The 22,133-nt window shown below is 30.1% G+C and overlaps 1 protein-coding gene across 1 annotated transcript; it reads left to right on the top strand.

Annotated features, from left to right (window-relative positions):
* Nucleotides 1–10,506: 10,506 nt before the first annotated feature.
* Nucleotides 10,507–10,824, top strand: LOC150038555 (protein GLUTAMINE DUMPER 4-like). Its single transcript, XM_090313578.1, has one exon. The coding sequence runs from the start codon at nucleotides 10,507–10,509 to the stop codon at nucleotides 10,822–10,824; it is 318 nt and encodes a 105-aa protein (XP_090169704.1).
* The last annotated feature ends 11,309 nt before the right edge of the window (nucleotides 10,825–22,133 follow it).

Genomic DNA, 22,133 nt, shown 5'->3' with positions numbered 1-22,133 from the left:
CCATAGAGTTTAGATGCTATGCTCAATGCTAGGTGATATCTTAATGTTATCTTATCGGCCAAAATGACTTAGAGTGTTGGACCTTCTTATTTTTGGATTCGTTTGTCCTCTTTTTTCTTGAATTCTTCTTCTCTTATCATGGGCTCTTCACTTCTTGGTAATTTAAGCTTAATTAGTTCACTAATTTCACCCCAAACTCCAATTTTACTCCAATTGCTCGAAAGCTATAAAGTAATCATATAGATAAATGTATATCTTTACTCATTATCATGAAAGATGATGAGCATCGCAAAGAAGTTGTGAGAAAATAAAACAACCATAATTTTTAAAAAGTAAAAATAAAAAATTGAATGGTTAATAAGCGGAGTGTTAAATATATTTGGAGGAGAGGAATATGAAAGAAAAAAGATATATCCAAATGTATAAGTCATGATACTCAGCTTTTAGTTAAGTTTTTGCCAAAAAAAAAAAAAAAAAAAAAAAAAAAAAAAAAAAAAAAAAAACTACTTACCCCTTCACCTACTCTCCACCCTCTTCATCATTTCCAAAATACCACCAAAACCCCTTTCTCTTTTCTATCCCAATTGCCTTTTTGGATAGAATAATATCCTTTATTAAACAACTATATATTATATTATTATGTTGGCCAACAATTTTCACTTGGTATATCCACCATTTTCTTATCCCTATTTGCGCCCACAAAATTATTGAATAGTCTTTTTAATTTATGCATGCTGACACATTTCTCACTTTCCCCCATTTTTTAATATAATAATAATTAGAATATATATGATCCTAACTTTTATTACTACAACCCAATATATACATACCATGTTCTCCATTGGTTTTCTTTCTTGCTTCCCTCATGCATAAACTCTATACTTCTCAAATGATTCTAATCTTAATTCTTCTTTAATAGTGTTGGATAAGAAGGTAGATCATTTGATTAATGTTTCATTATTTCTTTTTCATTTTATTTTGTTTATTTTTTATTTATTTTATGTATAAGTGGCATATTTCTTTTCATTATTATCTTAAAGTATGGAATCTTAACATTTGTAGTGTGATATTAAAGAAAACAAGATAATTATTAACCTCTAATTTTATGGGTTTTTTTTCTTATTTTATAATATTCTGTTGCTTTAAAATAAGTATGTTCTATTTTGTTCCTAAATTAATATTACGTAGTCTTATGAATGTTTCTAGATAATATAAGGCCATTGTTAAATGATGTGTCAAAAACTCCACAATTAAGAATATTAAGAAAAATAAAGTACAAATTAAAACATTACGTTGATAACAATTTCATCTTTCTGTTTTTGAAATTTTTATTTTTTATCCTATATAATATTATAATTCTCAGTTTTTTCAAGAAACAAATTAAATGATTCTCAGTCAAACTCTATAAATAAAAAAATGTTTTTAAAAACTATATTTTCTAAACAAAACAAATAAACTTTTAGGTAAAAATACATTATAAACTTAATTTTTAAATATTAAGATTCCATTTAGTATTTCTTTCATTTTTTATTTTTGATTTTTGATAATTAAGCCTATTTTCACCCCATTTCTTAATTTACAATTTTTTTTAAATAACAATGGTTAAATTTTTAGTCAAATTCTAAAAACAAAAACAAATTTTTAAAAGCTAATTTTTTTAGTTTTTAAAATTTGACTTAGTTTTTTAAATCACCGATAAAAAATACATAATAAAGAAAGAAATTTTAGAGGTGGAAGTATAATGTCTATAAGCTTAATTTTCAAAAATAAAAAATAAAAAACCAAATAATTTTCAAATGAGATCTAAACGATTATCAAATTATAAGTTAGTAAAGAGACCTTATAATGAAAGAGTTTCATATATATATATATAATAATAGACTTTGTTTGTGGTTAGTTGTTTGGTTTCTATGAATTTTTCTTATAAATAAATAAAAGAAAACGTACAAAATCAAGAGAACACGCAACCTTAATTTTAACTTAGACGTTTCTAAAATCTGAGAATCAAGCAATTATACAATTGAACTGAAAGTGTCTAAAATTCAGAGAGAAAAGAATTGTTGTGTTGGATAGTTTTTCTTTTCTTTTTTTTCCCCTTTTCTAAGAAGTTGTTGGACAGGTTACATTTAATAATATTAATTATGTTTATAGAAAAATACTTGCAAATAAAATTTGTTAGTAAAAATTATTTGGATTCGTTTGACAACTATTTAATTACATGAATGTAAATATTAATATGTGACGGTAATACTAATCACTAGATATTTCTTGGTTTATATTAATTTTAATGCATATTATTATATTTATATTTTTTTAAAGAAAAAATACTCTATCTTCCAACACATCTCAACCATATTCGTCACTACAATTCTTCAATATTAAAAAAGAACATGAAAGTAAATGAGAAATTTATATGGGACCTAAATTTATGAATTTAATTAAAACTTGTTTGTCTTTTCATTCATATTGGAAGCATTTTTTGTTTTCTCAAAAGAAAGAAAAGAATCTTGAACTGTTTTAGACTTTTAAATAAAAACCCTTGATTAAAGGAAAAAGGGTAGTTTGCTTGTTTTTTTAACCTTCCATCTGAGTGATTAAATAAGGAAAAAAGAAAAGTGTCTCAAATTTGGATTATCATGTCTAATGAATTAATGAATTAATGAATAAAATAAATAAATTGGTGGACCCTTCATTTCAAAAAGTAAAGATAAGCTAAGGCAATCAGTGAGGCTGTCATCTTTTGTTAGCTTTTCCCCTCTTTTCTGTAGCTTCATCAACAATTCATGAATACTTTAATATTTAATTATTAATTCCAAAAGTACCCTTCACTTGGAAATAACTGGATTCACTATGTGCATGATTAAACCACCTTCTTGGTGTCCTAAAAAAAAAAAACCCTTCTTGGTTTCTAAAATTCACTTTTAATTAGGTTAGATCTAAAGTTGGAGATTGGAATTCTTGATTTGTGAGAGGGTAAAATACACCTTTGATTTTTAGAATTTGCATTTAATGTTTATTTATTTATTTCATGATGAAAAATTCCAATTTATGACCTTTTAATCAAGAGCATATATAATAGGAAAGTTCTAAATTTAAAATCGATTTTTTTATTAGATTCACAACATTTTCTGGCTTAGGATTTTAAATTTAATTTGTATATTTCATTCCTGACATTTCAAATGTAGCATGTTTAATCTCTTATAATTAAATCTGATTTTTACTCGATCCATCATTCTGAATATTTCCTAGAATCCGAAGTATAGTTTTTTTTTTAGCAAGATTATTAAGTAAAATAGATCATTCATTAACCTAACAAAATGATGACATGACAAAATTAACGGTTGAGATTTGTGGTCTGAAGTCTTGTTTTTAATGTGTTAGCTAATAATTATATAATTATTTTATTTACAATATTATATATCCATTACATGAAAAATCAATGGTTATTAGTGTAATCTTGAACAATATATGTATAAAATTTGTGTTTAGGAGGGGTATGAATAAACCAATATCACATCTGAATGAGAGTGAACTTGAAAATATGAAAGCATAGTTAAGAACGACTTAAATAAAGAATTGATAGTTATTACCTATATCAATAAGGTATACATTCCTGTTTGGTGGCTCATCTAGAGGAACTTCCAAGTTAAGCATGATTAACTCGAAACTACAATTGTAAGTTGGGTGATCTCCCGAGAACTTTTCCTACCATTTTAGGGATTTGAGTAAACAACTCTTATACACGACTTTTCCACGGTAATTGTAGGTCTATAGTAGGGTGACTTATAGTTAATGAATTGAAAATTAATTAATTAAAGAGTTTGATTAACTAATTTTGTGCCATTGGAGTTTTTAATTCGTAGGTTCCCAAGGGGAGATTTAATGCATGCATTCAAATTATTATTTAATATATTTGATATATTAAATGAGGGAAAACATGTTTTTTAAATTAAATATCAAACAAAATTATGGGTAATTGTTTGAATGACAAAATTATTGAAAATACTTTCGAATATAGCAAAATGTCACGGTCTATCAATGATAGATAGTGATAGGTACTGATAGACATCTATCAGTGACAATAATAGATATTGATAGGCATCTATTGGTGTCTATCAATAACATTTTGCATTATTTGTAAATAAGTTATTCATTTTTCTATAATTGAAAACTGCCTTAAAATTATTGTTGTAATAAAATATATTAAATAAAAAAATTATATAGAATTTGAATGAAATTGAAATAAAATAATATATTAGGAGAATTCAAAATATTTACATGAGATTAAATGGTTTAAGCCATGAAAATGATGCCTCTTTGAGAGAAAAAAGTGAAGGAACTCGTTTTATAGAAATCCTTGAGCGGAAGTGGATCGTCCAAATTCCATTTTGATTGAAAAATTAAATCTACAGTAAACATAGAGTATATGCATCCATAAACAAACTACAACATGCTCTTTATAAAGAAAAAAGGGTTTAAGTAATACTACCTTTGAAAAACTTTTCTTCTTGTAAATCCCTCAAACGATCACGAACTCAAACACAACAGTAAACTTGAAGACCCTCTTCAAGAACTTCACAAACCGAAACAGACACTACCACAGAGAGCCTTCAGTATACTCAGGATGAGAGTCTAGGAGTGGTGGACTGTGACTATTTTGGTTTGGAGAGTTTGTTTGAGTTTGGGGGAGGAAGAAGATTGAGAACACAAAACGTTTATGTTCTTCAATCATACAGTAAAAAAAAAACTCTCTATCGTATAGTTTTCCTTGTCGTGTAGATCTCTGGAAGAAAAAAAACTATTTTCTTTGTATTCCATTTGCCACAAAAAAACCAATTAACTACCCACTAAGGTGGTTGGAAAGAAATTAGGAATTATTATTCAAAATAATAAAATTAATATAAACAAATATGATAACTAACTTATCATGTCTTATTTATGTTAAACTTACATTATATCAAATATAATATATAACCTATAGTTTTAATATTGTATCATATACAATATAAACTATAGTTCATTTTCTCTATTTTATGACAGTTAATATAAATCATATTTATATTAAATTTAACAACTATGAATCACATTCATAGAAAATATATTTGAATAATCTCATTCAAATATTTATTTCCTCCAATTAAATAATAATATATCAAATACATTATGACAATTATATCATATATAATTAAATCCTCTTATTAATTTGAACAATTCAAATTAACCCCAAAACTGATTCTCACTAAATCCTTTTGAGCTACCAAGGGGACTTTATGGACCTGTAGCTTGAAGCTCCAACGGTACGTGAATAATTAATTAAAATCTTTAATTATATTATTCACCATTCGTTAACTGTCGGGTACTCCACTAAAGACAGACAATTGCACTCTTCGCATTATAGATATATTTCTATGTTCATTAGATATAACCAATCAACAGTACGATGACCCTTCGCAAGTTGTGTAGCTGTGTAGCTATGTTCATTAGATATAACCAATTACCACTGATCCCTCTAATGAACAATAGATCATAGTTCCACTATGACTAAACCCCTCTCGGGCCAGGAGAGGGTGTGGTGCCACATTGTTCAAGACCCGAAATCTGCCCTTAAGGGAGCAATTTATCTACTTACCTTTGCTTCGGAGAAGGAGTGAATTCCATCTTGTGTAGCTGTGTTCCCATCTCCCAATCAAACGAATCCCTAAAATGATAGGCTTGTTGAGTCGGTTATCTGGCCACTCTCACCCATACAAATCAAAGGACCACCCTCATAGGCAGGAGTTCACAACTCACTCAGGATTAAGGTCATGTTATCTATGGTCATCCTCGTGAAATGAAAGTCTCTATTATGAACAATATTATATAATGAGTCTAAACATTTCGTGGTCCGGTCTTATACAAACTCCTTTGTATAGAGTATCCCACTCGCATGTCTAATATATGAATGATCAGGATCAGATCATTTGTAGCACTTATAACATTTATAACACCTACAAAGTAGACCATACTCGTGGTGTCACCAGGATAAGGTACCCAGCCTTATCCATATACTACAGACCATTTAGGTTATCACTTAAACATGATCCACCTGTATGTCTCCACATTAAGTTACAAAGATAATCTTGGAAGTTAGTTTATTGATTTGTGGTTAATGCAACTAAAATATCACATATTTTATAGACAAAGTGAATAAAAATATCATATATTATTAATCACATCAGAGTTTGTTCATGCAAAGTTTACAAACTATAAGACCCTGTGAAATTTAGGACATCAACCCCAACACAGAATTTTCTTTAAACTCTTCTCTATAGAGAATTAAAGAATTCTATAAAAAGCTTCTCCCTCTCCCATTTCCTTTATGGATTTTCTTTCAAGTGACTTCCACGAGTCTTTGGTGTCTTTTTTAGCAAGAGAGATCTTTGTGGATGGAGATTCGACTACGATGAACTTGGAGCACACAAGAGAATTAGTGACTCGCCAATACTTTCTATATGATATTTATTTCCTTAACCCTGGTATCTTGTTTAATTAAAAATAACTCAAATGGTGACCCAATGCTTTCACCGTGGGATTGAAGACTTCATTCCCTTCATTAACAAATGTTGACACCAAACGATTTTACTAATATGTATTTTTTTTTCTTTTTAAAGAAGTTGAAAATATTCATTTTATCTTAGTTTTAATAATCAGTGGCTCATTAAGGAAAAAAAAAAAAATCAAACTTTAGCACCAATAAGAGCTCAAATTCAAACTATAAGGACTAAACGTACCTTAAAATCTCCAAAACCGATTGAAACTAATTTTGAGTCTCAATGACAAAAAAATGTTAATTTTAAAAAGTTAGGATCCAATTTAAACTATATTTAAATTCTCAATGACCAAAATATGTACTTTACCCAAACACTTTACTAATAATCAATTTAACCACTAAAAAGTATGTGTAAATGAGATTTTAGGTTAACATATTTTGTATAATACCATTTTTATCCCTCTCTTTTCAAAACTGCCTTATAAAATATTAAATTGAGCTTATCGATTCCCAATTCAAATGTATTGTTCGAGCCTTTACAAGTTTGTAGTGTTAGGAGGACCGGATCATCTCCATAGGGAATCGTAAAATTATCGAAACAAAGTCTTAAACCTGACAAATAACAAGGAAATTTCGTGATGATGTGTTTACACAAATACGAAATTTAAAGTGCAAGAAAGTAACCACTGCAAGAATATAAATGTCAAGAAGTAGATTTGGGAAAATTGATAAAGCAAATTTAACAAGATGAACTCAAAGATAATATTTAGCTCGGTTGGTTTTTTTTTTTTTTTTTTATCATAAAAACTAAAAAAAAAACTGGTGATTAACATGCAAACATAAACCACTTTGTTAAATTAATCAAACAATATAGAAAATATTTTGATTGGATAATGCTGCATTTTTGTTTTTAAAATAAGGTCGATATTCGAGTTTGGATCAATATTGAAGCTGACACAAATAGTAATAAAATATTTTGAATGAGAGGGATCTTGAGAATATGAAAGTATGGTTAAGAAAGATTTTGAATTATAAGTCATTAATTATAGTAACAAGGTGCACATTTCTTTTAAGTGACTCAAATCATAGGAACTTCATAATTAAGCGTATTTAGCTTGGGTTAGTCTATGTTGGGCGACGTCCTAGAAATTTTCGTAGGAAACATGTGAGTGAGAACAAAGCATGCTGAAAGGACTCATATTAGTTTGTGGGAATAGTCTTCACCCTTAGAAACATTCAAGATAAGCAAGAATGACGCTTCCAAGTTGTAGGGGATGTAGGGGAATGTCGGGGATATCAGTTGTCGAATATGGATTTTGAATCCTTGTCCAAATCCTGGACTTGAGGTGTTACAGATGGTATCAGAATGAAATTTTATCCTAATAAGATGTGGTTTGGGGACAAACCAAGCAGAAGTTAGTGAGCATATAGTACCTCGAGTTTAAGAAGGGAACATGAATGAACCGAGATCACATCCAAATGACAGAGATCTTGAGAATATGAAAGTATGGTTAAAAAAGGCTTAAAATAACTTGAAGTTATTACCTATACCAACAAGGTGTAGCTTCCTTTTGGATGGCTTGGTGATAGGAACTTCATAGCTAAGTGTGCTAAGCTTGGAATAATTCTATGTTGAGTGACCTATTGGAAATTTTTTTAGGAAACATATGAGTGAGGACAAAGTATGTTGAAAGAACACGTGTTGTTTTGTGGGGATAGTCTTCACTCTTGGAAGCATCGAAGATAAGCAAGGATGGCATTGCCAAGTCATAAAGGAATATCGGGACCATCAGGTGTCAAATTTGGATTCCAAATACTGGGTCTAGGGTGTTACATAAAGATTCTCTAAATTTGTATTAAGAACGAGTGGTACTTTGTCAAGAGACTTGGGTAGCCAAAATCAAACATGTGATTTAATCATAAATCTTAATTAAAGCATGCATGCCAATTAAGTGGACAGTCTACAAATTTAACATACAAGGCCCTAATCATACTACTAGGTAGTTTTTTTTGTGACGACGACGATTGGGAAAGGAAAACAAAGCATACAATAAGCATTCAATCTGAGGTGTTAGCTTAATCAAGAATACTGATTCAATTTGAACAAAGATTCAGAATTGTTTGGCAACAGTAAAAACCAAGAAATTGGATCAAATCCTCCAGAAAAAAAAAAAAAAAAAAAAAATGCAGCCTAACTTCCCATCTCCAAATTGAACGTTTACCTTAGCAGGCCATAATCTTGCAACAAGAAATCAATGTATATAAGCTTAGGTACAAGTAAAGATGGCTGGGGGAGATTTTACAGATAAAATAGGGAGGAAATCGAGAGAGGACGTTGGATAGAGAACGCTCACGGCACTGCGATACGCCTGCGACACGCCTGCGACGTGTTGGTTTGTCCGTCTCAACTTGTGGCCTTGTACTCGATAATGATAGACATTAATAGATATCTTTTTAATGTTTATTGTTGTCTATCATTGATAAATTGATAGACATCTATCATGGTCTATCACTGTCTATTATTGATATATAGTACCATTTTAGTATATTTATAAATAAGTTTCTTATATTTAAAAACAATCCTTACTATTATTATTGTCTATTATTGATATATAGTACCATTTTAGTATATTTATAAATAAGTTTCTTATATTTAAAAACAACCCTTATTTACTATTATTATATAGAAGTTAAGAATCATCTTACAATTTATTCATCTTAATTGCGACGTTAAAATTTTTACACATTTGTTGTCAGTCAATTTTACATGTATAATGTTATAAAGGATGTTATGTATGTCATCCAACTTTTATATTAACTATCATGTAAATTTCTACCTTATTTAATGGAAAAGTTATCCAAAGTTATTTTTTTTCAATTTGAAAGGTGAGCATAGCTCGAGTTATTTTCAAATATAAAAAAATGAGTCAATTTATTTATAAATATAACAAAATGTCATTATTTATTAGTGTCTGGTGATAGATAGTGACATTTCGCTATATTTAAAAACATTTCCAACAGTTTTATCATTTAAAAATCATTACCCTAATACTACTTACCCCTACACTCTTTGATATCATCAAATTGAACCTTAAATTTCAAGTATGTTACAATTTTCATCATTTTATTCAATTATGCTAATTTAGCAATTAACTTTAACAATATTAAATTACAAGTTTAGTTTCTAACCTATCATAGTTGTTTCTAATAAATCTCCTAAACTTTAAAAATGTTAAGTAAATTCTTAAATTTTTCAATGTTGTATTTTATAAATCCGGCATTTGTTAGAAGCTAATAGACTTATTACACATAAATTATATGAAGTGTATCATCATAAAGTACATATATTTAAATCGGCCAAACTCACATATCTATTATGTGTTTAATTTTTGTATGTTATTCCTCAACCTCCTTTCTTTTGATGTTTGCTTTGATTTTCACCCTGTTGAAATGTCTTGAATCTAATATGTGGCACTTCGAACAACGAAGTACGGACTTCTCGCTTATAAAATTTTTTGCATGTGATTTGACACTTTAGTGAACCACACAAGAACGGATACAAATAGAGGTACCCAAATATTAATCAATTCGTAATACATTTTTGTAATTACTTTCTTATATATCCAACCACATGAAACTACTACAAGTTTGTCCTATTGTTCCAACCTCTTATAAGCTTTTTCAAAAAAGAAAAAAATTGTGCAAATCATTCAATTGTCTAACTACAATTTTTCACGTGACAAGTATTTTTTTTCTTTTAAAATATTTTTCGGTTTTAATTTTACTATTATGATTGAAATGGGTGTACGGAGGTGGGTGCAACTCATTTTCTCAAAAGATGAAAGGGCATAAGGGTAAAATCCACCAACCAATCTCCACCCAAAACAACCCAACAAAACAATTTCAATAGGTTGCTATAAATACATCCATGATGGAAGCCAAACAAATGCTAAATTGTGTACCAAAAGAAAAAAGAAATGAGGCCTACAACTTCAACTCAAAGTCCAAGAAACTCCACCGGCAGCTTAGACACCGGATTCGGAAACTGGCACTCTCCAATCCCTTATCTTTTCACAGGCTTAGCCATCGTTTTAGGTCTCATCGCCCTCGCATTGCTCGTCCTCTCTTGCTCCTATCTGCATTCTCCTCCCGATCCCGACCCCGCTTTTGCCCCGACCGCTGCCACCGACGAAGAAAAGCCTCCCAACCGCAGCCAGGATTCGGAGCCGACCATTGTCGTTATTATGGCTGGAGATGATAACCCTACCTTCTTCGCCAAACAGACAGCCCTCTAACTGTAAAGATTGTGTTATCTTTTTTTGTATAGGTTTTTTAAGGTGTGTTACTTGTGACCTGTTTTGTTGGGGTTTATTCATGTGATCTAACTGATCTTCTTCATCATTTTTGGCTAATTTTGATGGTAATTTTGATGTATATAACTTTGTTAATCAACTTATACATGGTGTGAATGAGTAGTTTTAAATACTATTTTCATTCATGTTTTGGCTATTGAACTTGGATGGATTTGAGATGGGTTTTAGAATAGAGTAAAATACTTTTATCCATTTCCAAAAGTCTTATACTTGTCATTTTCTATTTTATTATCTTTTTTAATATTTTTAAAATTAAGCTTATCTTTAAAAACGAATGTCCCATTTTGATAATCATTTTTGTTTTTGTTTTTTCTTTTTAAAATTAAGACGGTATGAATTGCATCTTTATTAACATTTTAATTAAAAATCTAATTAAAATTAGGGTTTTTTTATTAAAAAATAAAATGATTATCCAAATATAGTGTCTATTTCTTTTTAACAAATAAATTAGTGCCTATGTAATGCTTGTGTTTTAACAAATTTTTAATAGATTTACAAATTTTCAAGGATGTTGGCTCTTAAGATCTGATAATGGATATTATCTTAGTGGAATCATTTAGTGACCACTTAGCATATAATTATTTATTAAATGGTCAGATATTAATATTCTCTCATTCAGTAGCTCCATATTATTTATTGTGATCTTATAAAAAAAAAAAAGATATTATTTATTGTTTATCATTTATAATATTTAAAAGGGTGGTTTATTGTATTCTATTTTTAGCATTGAAGCTAAGAAAATGGTGGTGTTCAATAAGAAGCAAACTCAATGCTTGGTGAAGGGTGTTTTAGGGAGTTTGGAAATTGCCCTTAGAGACAATTATTACGAGGTAAATTGATGGTTCAAGTTAGGGAGAATGTGGACATCACCCAAAAGAAAAGGCATAAACTTTTTTGTTTTGTTTTTTTCTCTAAAGAAATATAATTGCAATGGGAATAAATAAGAAGATTTCAAAATGAAAGGTTCTTATGGGACACAATAATTGTGCTTTTAATTTTCTTTTCTTTTTGGAAAAGAAAGTAAAGGATTAATTATAGTTTTTTGTTTCCCTTTCTTTCTTCATTTTTTTACAAATAGGTTAATAATTGATTAATTTGTTATGTCTAAACATTTTGGTTTGAAAATCTATCCATTTGAAATTAGAAACTTTATTGTGTTGAGAACTCTTAGTTATTAATTACAAAACCATAAAAAAGTACCCCGATTTCAAGGGAATATTAGATAAGATTTAAGTTATCAGTAAAAATATGATTAAGTATTTAGTATTAAGAGGATGATCCACTAGATCATTTCAAGTAAAGTGAGCTATTTGTTTAGTATGGACCGATCCATTGCCTCAATCATGAGAGCGAGAGATCAATTGTGAGATCAACAAGATCTATGAAGACAGACCCATGCATAGAAGAGCTAAGAAGGTCCTAGAGGTCGATCCATAGGATCAACTATAAACTTCATGAAGATCGACCCATAGATTGATTGAGACTAGAAGATAAGGAGAACTAGTTTTCTACTCAAGGTTTGAACATTCAACAAACAAGTTGATCAATGTTATCTAAATACTTAAACATGCAATCTAATATTACAAATTGCAAACGATGGTGATGAAGCTCATTCATCAACATAGAAAAAAAGTTTCATTCCCAAAATTTAAAATCCAAAAAAATTACGGTACAATGCCATTTTCAAACCTATTACACCATTCTTCGTAACCTAAATAACTCAACTAAATAATAATATAAGTAACAAATATGACAAATATAATTCAATTCATCAATTTGACCTAACAATAAACACGTAAAATCATCAATTTGACCAAAACATAGACACCTAAAATAATAAATCTTTCTAACATACTCTATTTTCTTCTTGTAGCGTCATCTAACATAAGTAATGCTTTTGTTCCTTTACCCTTTTTGGACAACTTCCTTGATTGAATTCACCGCCATTTGTCCAATGCCAATAATAGTTTTCTTTTTTTTTTTTCTTTTTTTTTTTTTTTTTTTTTTTGCCTTGGAGCGCATGATTGGTCTTGGAAGTAAAATAAGGAAATCCCGATTCATATCACATACTCATTTTTTTTCAAAACTTAACAATATTTTAACATTTTTAAATAATAAATGACATTGAATAAAAAATTTTGACTAGTCACGACTATTCATTTCATTTCTCAAATTAATAACGAAATCATGTATTATTGAATTTGAAAAAAAAATAATTTGATATTATAAATTGACATGTATAATCTAAAGACAAAAAAAAAAAATGTCAAACTTAAAAAATTAACGATCTATTAAACATAAGGATCATTACAAGTCTAACCTGTTAAAAAAAAATCTTTTTAAAGTCTGAAAAACATGAAACTTACAATTTAAGAAAAGAAAAATATATCTAATAAATAAATATGATTTTTCATCAAAATATCTCAAATGAGTCCAAAACTTTTAAAGGTCGGGCAAAAGAAGAAAAACAATTTCAAAATGTATATCCAAAAGTAGGAGGCTTATTTGAATTGATTTTCAAAGAGCCTAAAAACACTTTTTTTCCCACTAAAAACACTTTTTTAACATTTTAGAAAAGCAATTCAAACAGGCTCTAGATCTAACTTCTACATACATCATATGTCTAAGAGCCTAGGCATTAGATATTAAAATAAATAGGCAACAAATATAAAAGTTAACAATGAAAACAATATAATTATTATGCAAAGTTGAGTGACTCAAACAAAAATATGTGGGTATGATAAATTTTAAGAACTAAAAAGAAACGTTTATCCCATCAATCAAACAAAAATCGGAATTAATAAAGTCATCCATCTCTAATGGTACAAATAAAGCTCCACTACCTAAGGAAATGACATAAAACTTTGTAATATCGAGCTTTTATCAACATAAAAAGTTCGTCCCAAAAAAGACATTGATAGATCATACTAGTAACTCGAGTTGTTAAACCTCGAAATAATAATGTAAATAGAAACAATTTAACAATCAAACATATTACACGCTAGCAATTTTAACTTAGAAAGTTATGTTCAGGCCAAGAGTAAAAATATTTTACATATCAAAGTCAAAATCTCCGCTATAGTCAATAATGGATTACAACAGGTTCTCCCTAGTTACAATTAGAAGACTTACAATAATGATATATCCAAGATAATGAATTTTAGTAACGAGCGACACAATGTTACAAGAGAATAAACAATAAAGATGTGTTAGATGATATAAAATTTAATTTACCTTCATTTATTAATTAGCTTAAGTTTTTTGAGTCAATTAGTGATTTAATATGGTATCAAAGCAGCTGCTCTAGGACATCTAACATTATTTTCTCCCCAATAATATTGATTTCCACTTGTTGAGTTTTTCACATATTTCAAGTCCACAAGTGAGAGTTAGTGTTAGATAATATAAAATAAATTTAGAAAAATTTAGGGAATTAGCCTATTAAATAACTAAATATTTCACAAATATCCCAACTTTTAGTAATATTTCATAACTAGCATTTTACAAAATTTTGGGACATTTTTAACATTTTGATAGATTCTCTCTCATCTTTTAGTTTCTAATATTTTTAAATAAAAATATATCATTTCTAGGTTTAGTATTAATTATGTAATGATTTTATTTTTTAAATATCATTAATTTCATTAACTCTCATCAAAATAAATTTTGAAATATTTAATTCTTTCCATATCAATAGTATTTCTGAATTTTTTTACTTTGTTTTGTTATTTATTAGTTTTGGTTAATATTTATTTCATGTAGTATATTTCAAATTATAGTTTTCTTCATTTTAGGATATTTCGTTTATTTTCTCCCATAAACCTAACTGAAAAATCAATTATCTATCCATTGAAATCTCAAATATATGTCAATACACTAATAATATACTAGAAAATGTAAAATATACATGGAATATATTATGGTTTATTTTTTGGTGTGTTTACAAATATACTAAAAAATGTAAATATCGTATATATTATCTGGTACTTATATTTTTACAAATTTTCTTGTTCATGAACTTATCAAATATACTGATAACTATCGAAAAGTACTATCTTACTCCACTTACGTCCGACTCGTTCTATGATTTTACATATCTATTCTACGATTTTGTAGGTATCGATTGTTAATATGGTGGAATTGACCATCGGAGCAAAAATGGGACAAAATGAACCAAAACGGGACTGAAGAAATCAAACAAGGAGAAGGAGAAAAATCACGAAAATGCCCCTGAGAAAGTGCAGCATGCCACACTGTGTTGGGCGCATTTTCCAGAAGTTGTTATGTGCTACGACATTGCGCATTTTCCATAAGGCCTGTTTTTAGGGTAGCGTCGTGGCACTACGTACTTTGATGAACATTTTTCAAATCACGCGACGGAGGTGTCCCAAATGCCACGACGCCTATCTGTTTTCCATATATACTCTTCTTTCCAAATTAGGTCAAACAAGTTCATATTGTAGCCTCCAACTTGATTTTCTCTTTGTTTTGTCATTCCTAGCTCACTTTCATTTGTAATTTATTTTCTTGAATTTGGATTTTATCTTGGCACACCATGAGTGCCTAAGGTAAGTATTTTTTTAGTTTAGGATAGGATAAAAATCTATTGGATCTTTGTTAGGAGACTTGTATTTCTTGATTTGCTACTGAGTTTTATTGATTCTTGATGCAATTTAACTTTTATGCTTAGAAATCATATATGGCTCGATCACCCATATATATATATATATTTTGCTAAAGAAGAATGCATCGATGTGTGTTAATGTCAATAGGGCATAGTTTAGGCATGCTTGTGCGTAAATTCTTGGACAATTCTTTTGCAACATTGCATGACTAGTCATTCAAGAATTGAATTAATTAGTAACTTAGGCTATCCGAGTAATTAACTGACTTTGCAAGATTACCTAGGCTCAATGCGGGTGTTTGATTGATATGGACAATAAGATCTCAATTAATTAAGGACAGATTAATTAAGAATTTTATTAGTGCATTAGGGGCATTTAGTTTGGTCTTCCAAGCAAATGAACCAAGAATAAAATTATTAGACAAGTATTGAATCCTTAGAGTTCGCTAAGCAACCAAGTAAATGGGTGGAGTCTGAATTCTCTGAGCTATGTTTTTAATCAAATTGAATCTCGTTTCAATTATGTTCCTTATTTTTATTCGATTTAAAATTCTTTGCAATCAAATCAGTTAACCCTCGTGATAATTAAGTTCACTAATATTAGTTAAGATAATCAAGGTTTTCTGTGAAGATGACTCGTTTCCACTAGACTATAAGCACGTGAGAGTGATTAAAACATTGTTCATTTTGGGTCTCAGCAGGCTCGAAACATATACATTGGTTTATTTCAAGAAAATTAGACATATATTATTGTGTGTGTGTGTATATATATACACACACCTTATTTTCTCATTTGAAGCTTGCCAATTTTTGCTTTTATTTATAAGGGCTACAATTTTCAAAAGTTTAGAGAAACTTTCCAAATTTGTATGGGTTTTCAAAAAAAAAAAAAAGTTAATAACTGCGAGGACACTTCTTTTACATGCTTATTTTGATATTAATTTATTAGTTTTTTAACAAGACAAAAATAAATGTTAAGGATGGCTGGAAAGGTAAATTTGATCAAACATTTATGTAAAATAATAGCCCTTTGAGCTATTCATGTAAATAATAGAAAAGTTTAGATAATTGTGTAATTAAGTCTAAACAATATGTGTAAAAAGCCCTTAAATCTACCTTTCACCCCATCAATCTAAGTTTTTGGGTCAATAATTTAACAAGATGTTTGCATGATCTTTTCAAATGAGATTTTCTCCAATTAAATATATATTGTTGAGCCTTTGGTTTTAACATATTAAAATTTCCTTGGTCTGTTAATGAATTCCTTGAAAGATCTCTTTTTATTGAATTATACTCATTTAGGTATGGAAAAAATTAACTTGAGCTTTTGACCCTTAATTTGTGTTAATTGTAGTTATTTTGTTCGCACATTTATGATCATTATTTAAGTAGAAGTTAGAAAAGTTGTTAGCTCCCAAAAATAGTTAATTTTATACCTGTAATCTCACTTGCTTGTTGATAGCATCATAAATCTATTATCTCGCTATGCTTAATTCAAGGTTGTTACTTGGTTTTATGTGTATAATTAATGATTTTACAAGTACCAAGCATCTAGAAGGTAGAATTGACCATTATGGGACATTGGGGGTTAATTTGGAGTGATTAGGAGCTAAAAAGAGCAACTGGGATTAATGATTTTACACCATGCTTAGCACTTTTTCCGAAGACCCTTGGGGAATTTGTAGGCAGTGCTGCAACACTATATGGGCATGCGACAAATACAGTTTCGCACATGAAGCATGTGCATGGTAGGGCAGACGCGGGCACATATGCAAGCATCCGAACAAGCGACATCTGATGTGCAACATTGCACTTCGACAAGGCAACCCTCAAGGGCTATAACGCCGCAGTGCTACATGGTTTTTATAAAATATTTCTTTCATTTCTAGGTTGAGAGGAGAAGAGATTAGCCGATTTTCATAGCATGAAGCTCGGTTTTGGCCATTCTTATCTAAAATCCATGAGATTTCTTTACATTTTAAGATTTGTTTGTATATTTTTGCATCAGGAGTCAAGTCTTGATGAACAATTGAAGGTCCAACGTTGATTTGGGGTTTGTTGGGCATTTTATATGGAATTTATGAGATTTTGATGAATGTCTTGGAATTTTCTGCTTTTTCTTGATTTCTTTTCCTTCATCGTGAAGGGATTGAATCCCAAGCGGAAACGTATAATTGTCATATGATTCAATTTTTAATTTGATTTTAAAAAAGAAAAATAGAGAAGAACAATCAATTTGTAATTTATACGATAAGCGTTTGAAATACAACATGCTTAAAGAGGAGATGAAATTAAGAGATACATACCCTTGAAGATCTATATCTGCACATTTCCTTTCCACAATATGAATAATAACTGTTTCCCACGATCTCCCGAATCTATAACAACGAAAGCCATGTATAGAATGAAGAGGACACCTCCCCAAGGCTTTCCTCATTATTCTAAAGGACGAGAACTGTGCGAGTTTTGTGGGTTTGCACTCAATTTTGATAAGAGGGAAGGAGAGGAAGCATGAAAGATCTTTTCTTCAGGGAGTCATTAGAGATCAGTAGCTTGGAGAGGGATTAATAAGGAGGGAGATCATCCTCTTTTAAAAACGGCTTTTACGTTAAAAAAAAAAAAAAACTTTCATCCCATTAATCCAAAATAACTTCCGCTCTATTTTATTAATTTGAGAGAATCACTCCCAAAAAGAGTTATTAGATTTAAATTTAATATATAATAACCATTTTAATATGTATTCAAACTATATGTTATATCATATATAACATATAACTTATAGTTTATATTATATCATATACAATATAAACTATAGTTTATTATTCTCTCAAACAACCTAAGGTATTAATATGAATCATATTCACATTAATTTTAACCTATAGTTTTTATATGAATCACATTCATATAAATAATATTTGAATCACATTCAAATAATTATTTCTCTTATAAAACTAAAAAAATAATATGAATCATATTCACATTAATTTTAGCATATAGTTCCTACCTGAATTATATTCACATAGTTAATATTTGAATCATATTCAAATATTCATTTCTCTCATAAATTTAATATGAATCATATTCACATTAAATTATAGCATATAGTTTTTATATGATGTACCAATATACATTATATTTTATAATGTATCAATATACATTATTTAATTGTATCTTATACAATTAATTCCATTTAATTCATTTGAACAATTTTCCCTTTAATTTGATTTCCATAAGTTCTTATTGAGCTAGCAAGGGGACCTTGTGGACTTATAGTTTGAAGCTCCAATGATAAGAGATTAATTTATTAAACTCTTTAATCAAATTAATCAACATTCATTAACTATCGATCACTCCACTAAAGACCAACAGTTGCACTCTTCGCACTATATATATATATATATATACCCGTGTCCATTGGATATAACCAATCAATAGTATGTTGACCATTCACAAATTGCTCGTAAGTACAGTTGGGTGAAAGATATCATTTTACACCTGTAGTTACATCTACTCCTTAAGTACCACTGATTTCTATAATGAACAATTAGTTATAGGCCAACTATAACTTAATCGTTCTCGGGCCAGGAGAGGGTGAGGCGCCTCATTGTTCAAGCCTTAGAATCAGCCCTTAAAGGAGCAATTTATCTACTTACCCTAATAATAGGGAAGGAGTGAATTCCATCTTGTGTAGTTGTGTTCCCAGCTCCTCAATCATAGAAACCCCAAAATGTTAGGTTTCAAGAGTTCACAACTCACTCAAGATTAAGATCAGGTCACCTATGGTCATCCTGGTGAAATATAAGTCTCTTCTAGCAATAGTGTTATAAAGAGTCACTCAAAATTTTGTGATCTAGTCTTATACAAACTAATGTAAATTCAATCATTGAACCATTTCAAGTACTCGAGGGAGAAAGGCAATGAAGATTTGAGAGGCTTTCATACTGCAACTTCAAAACCTATCAAATTCGCCAAAAGCGACAAATAATTTTGAACCAAAATTTATATATAATGTTAGTTCAATGAGCCAAGAAGAGAATGACATGACGATGACACGAGAAAAGTCTTATAGACTTGAAGATGGCACGGTGGTAAAAAAAAAGTATAGATTTTATCAAGAAAATGTTGTCAGATGTGCACTAAAGGGTAAAACGTAATGTCAAACCTTGTCAAACGTGAAAATTAGCCTTACCGCCTTCTAAGGAGTTATTTAAGACATTTTGAAGAGTTTCTACATTTTTAATTTTTCATTTTGACTTCTAAATGAAAGAAATCTAAATTTAGAGAACCAATGAGCGAAAGCAGATCATTCCAAACCTCATTGTGAAAGAACACCAACATTTACAATCAAATGGAAATAGTTATGCATTAAGGATAAAATTACAGCATGCTTCTAAAGAACAAACAAGGGACTGAGTAAACATACCTTTAAAGAACTATTTCTTCTAGTATTTCCTCGATCCGACACCAATGCGTCCAACAACACTAATGCAACAATCAAACTCAACAAACAACACGAACTGGCAAATACTCGATCACAATCAAATAAAATTCGATCATCAACCCTTGAACAGAAACTCGACACCACCACTCGGTTACCTTGGTTTTCTCAGTGTGAGAATCTAGGAGATGTGGGCTCTATATGGATTTAACGATCGAGTAGAGGGAAGGAGGAATTGAAGAGGGAAGGAGGAATTGAACGATCGAGTAGACGATCGAGTAATTGGGAGAATGAATAAGCTTATCATATAGACTTGAGTACTCGATCGTTTAGTAGCGAGTAACTATCATATAGTAAAACTCAATCGATTGTTTAGGCTCTTAACAAGCTATCGTATATCTTGTGCCTTGTTGTGCGTTGAATGTGTGTTGTATGGAAAATGGAAACAATTTTCATCTTTTATCCAACAGTTGCCATATATCGATTATAACCACTAAGTCGGTTATTGGAGAAAAAACTAAAACCAATTATCTCATAATTAATTTGTTATAAATACATATAATAACTACTTTATCATATTATATTTATAACTTATAGTTTTAATATCACATCATATGCAACATATAAACCATAGTTCTTTTTCCCCTTTATGGCATTTAAAATAAATCATATTTATATTAATTCCTCCAATCAAATAATGCATCAAATACATTATATCAATTATATCACATACAATAGAATTAATTTAATTAAATCAAATATAATCAAGTTCCCTTTTGTTAATTTGAACACTTCAAACTAACCCAAAAACTAATTCTTAACATGAATCCATTGAGCTACCAAGGGGACCTTATGGACTTGTAGCTTGAAGCTCCAACGGTACTAAACTCTTTAATCATGATATCTACCATCCGTTAGCTATCAGGCACTCCAATAAAGACCGACAGCTGCACTCTTCATACTACAGATATATTTCTGTGTCCATCAGATATAACCAATCAACAGTACGATGACCCATCACAAATAGCTCGTAAGTAAAACTAGGTCAATTTACCATTTTCCCCTGTAGTTACATCTAACTCTTTAAGTACCACTGATCCCTCTAATGAACAATACATCATAGTCTCACTATGACTAAACCCTTCTCGGGCAAAGAGAAAGTATGGCGCCACATTGTTTAAGCCCCGGAATCAGCATTTAAGGGAGCAATTTATCTATTTACCCCTATTTTGGGGAAGGAGCGAATTTCATCTTGTGTAGCTGAGTTCCCAGCTTCCCAATCAGATGAATCCCCAAAATGGTAGGTTTGAGTCGGTGATTTGGCCACTTGAACCCATGCAAATCAAAGGTCCGCCCTCACAGGCAAGAGCTCACAACTCACTCAGGATTAAGGTCATATTACCAATGGTCATCTTAGTGAAATGAAAGTCTTTGTCATGAATGGCGTTATATAACGAGACTAAACATTTCGTGGTCCAGTCTTATAAGAACTCCTTTGTATAGGATACCTCTGCTCGCATGCCTCTACATGAATGATCAGGATCATATAATTTGTAGCACTTGATAGCACTTATGACATCTACAAAACGGGTCGTATCCATAGTGTTACTAGGATAAGTTTTCCCTCCTTTATCCATATACAACAGACCATTTAGTTATCACTTAAAGCACGATCCACTTGTATGTCTCCACATACATGCTTAAGTTACAACGATAACCAAGAATCTTATTTTATTAGTTTGTGGTTAACGCTACTAAAATATCTCATATTTCATAGACTAAAGTGAATAAAATATCTCATATTATAAATCACCAAACGTTTGTTCATACATGTGTTTACAAACTACAGGACCTTACGAGATTTAGGGCATCAACCCAACAATCTCCCATTTGTTCTAAAGCTATGGGGTGTACAAGATAATCACATTACAAGTACACAAAACAATAAACTAGGGCACAAAATCCCAATACAAGATCTCCCACATGCCCTAGTCCAGCCGCGGTCGGTCTTGTAGACCTACACTTTATAGGTAACCCTCAAACACTGTAGCCATGCAGCCTTCGTAAACGAATCAGCAACGTTGTGCTTCGAAGCTATCTTCATGACAATTACGTCCCCTCGATGCACAATCTCTCGGATGAGATAGTATTTTTGCTCTATATGCTTGA

This window comes from Benincasa hispida, chromosome 1 (genome assembly GCF_027475165.1).
Source record: "Benincasa hispida cultivar pf3 chromosome 1, pf3_genome.v1.1, whole genome shotgun sequence".
Taxonomy (NCBI): Eukaryota; Viridiplantae; Streptophyta; class Magnoliopsida; order Cucurbitales; family Cucurbitaceae; genus Benincasa; species Benincasa hispida.
Note: the sequence above shows the minus strand (reverse complement) of the source record. Positions and strands in the feature narration are given on the sequence as shown.

What these genes read in the sequence shown, in the direction of transcription:
- LOC150038555 (XM_090313578.1), top strand. Translation starts at nt 10,507, where the DNA reads ATGAGGCCTACAACTTCAACTCAAAGTCCAAGAAACTCCACCGGCAGC.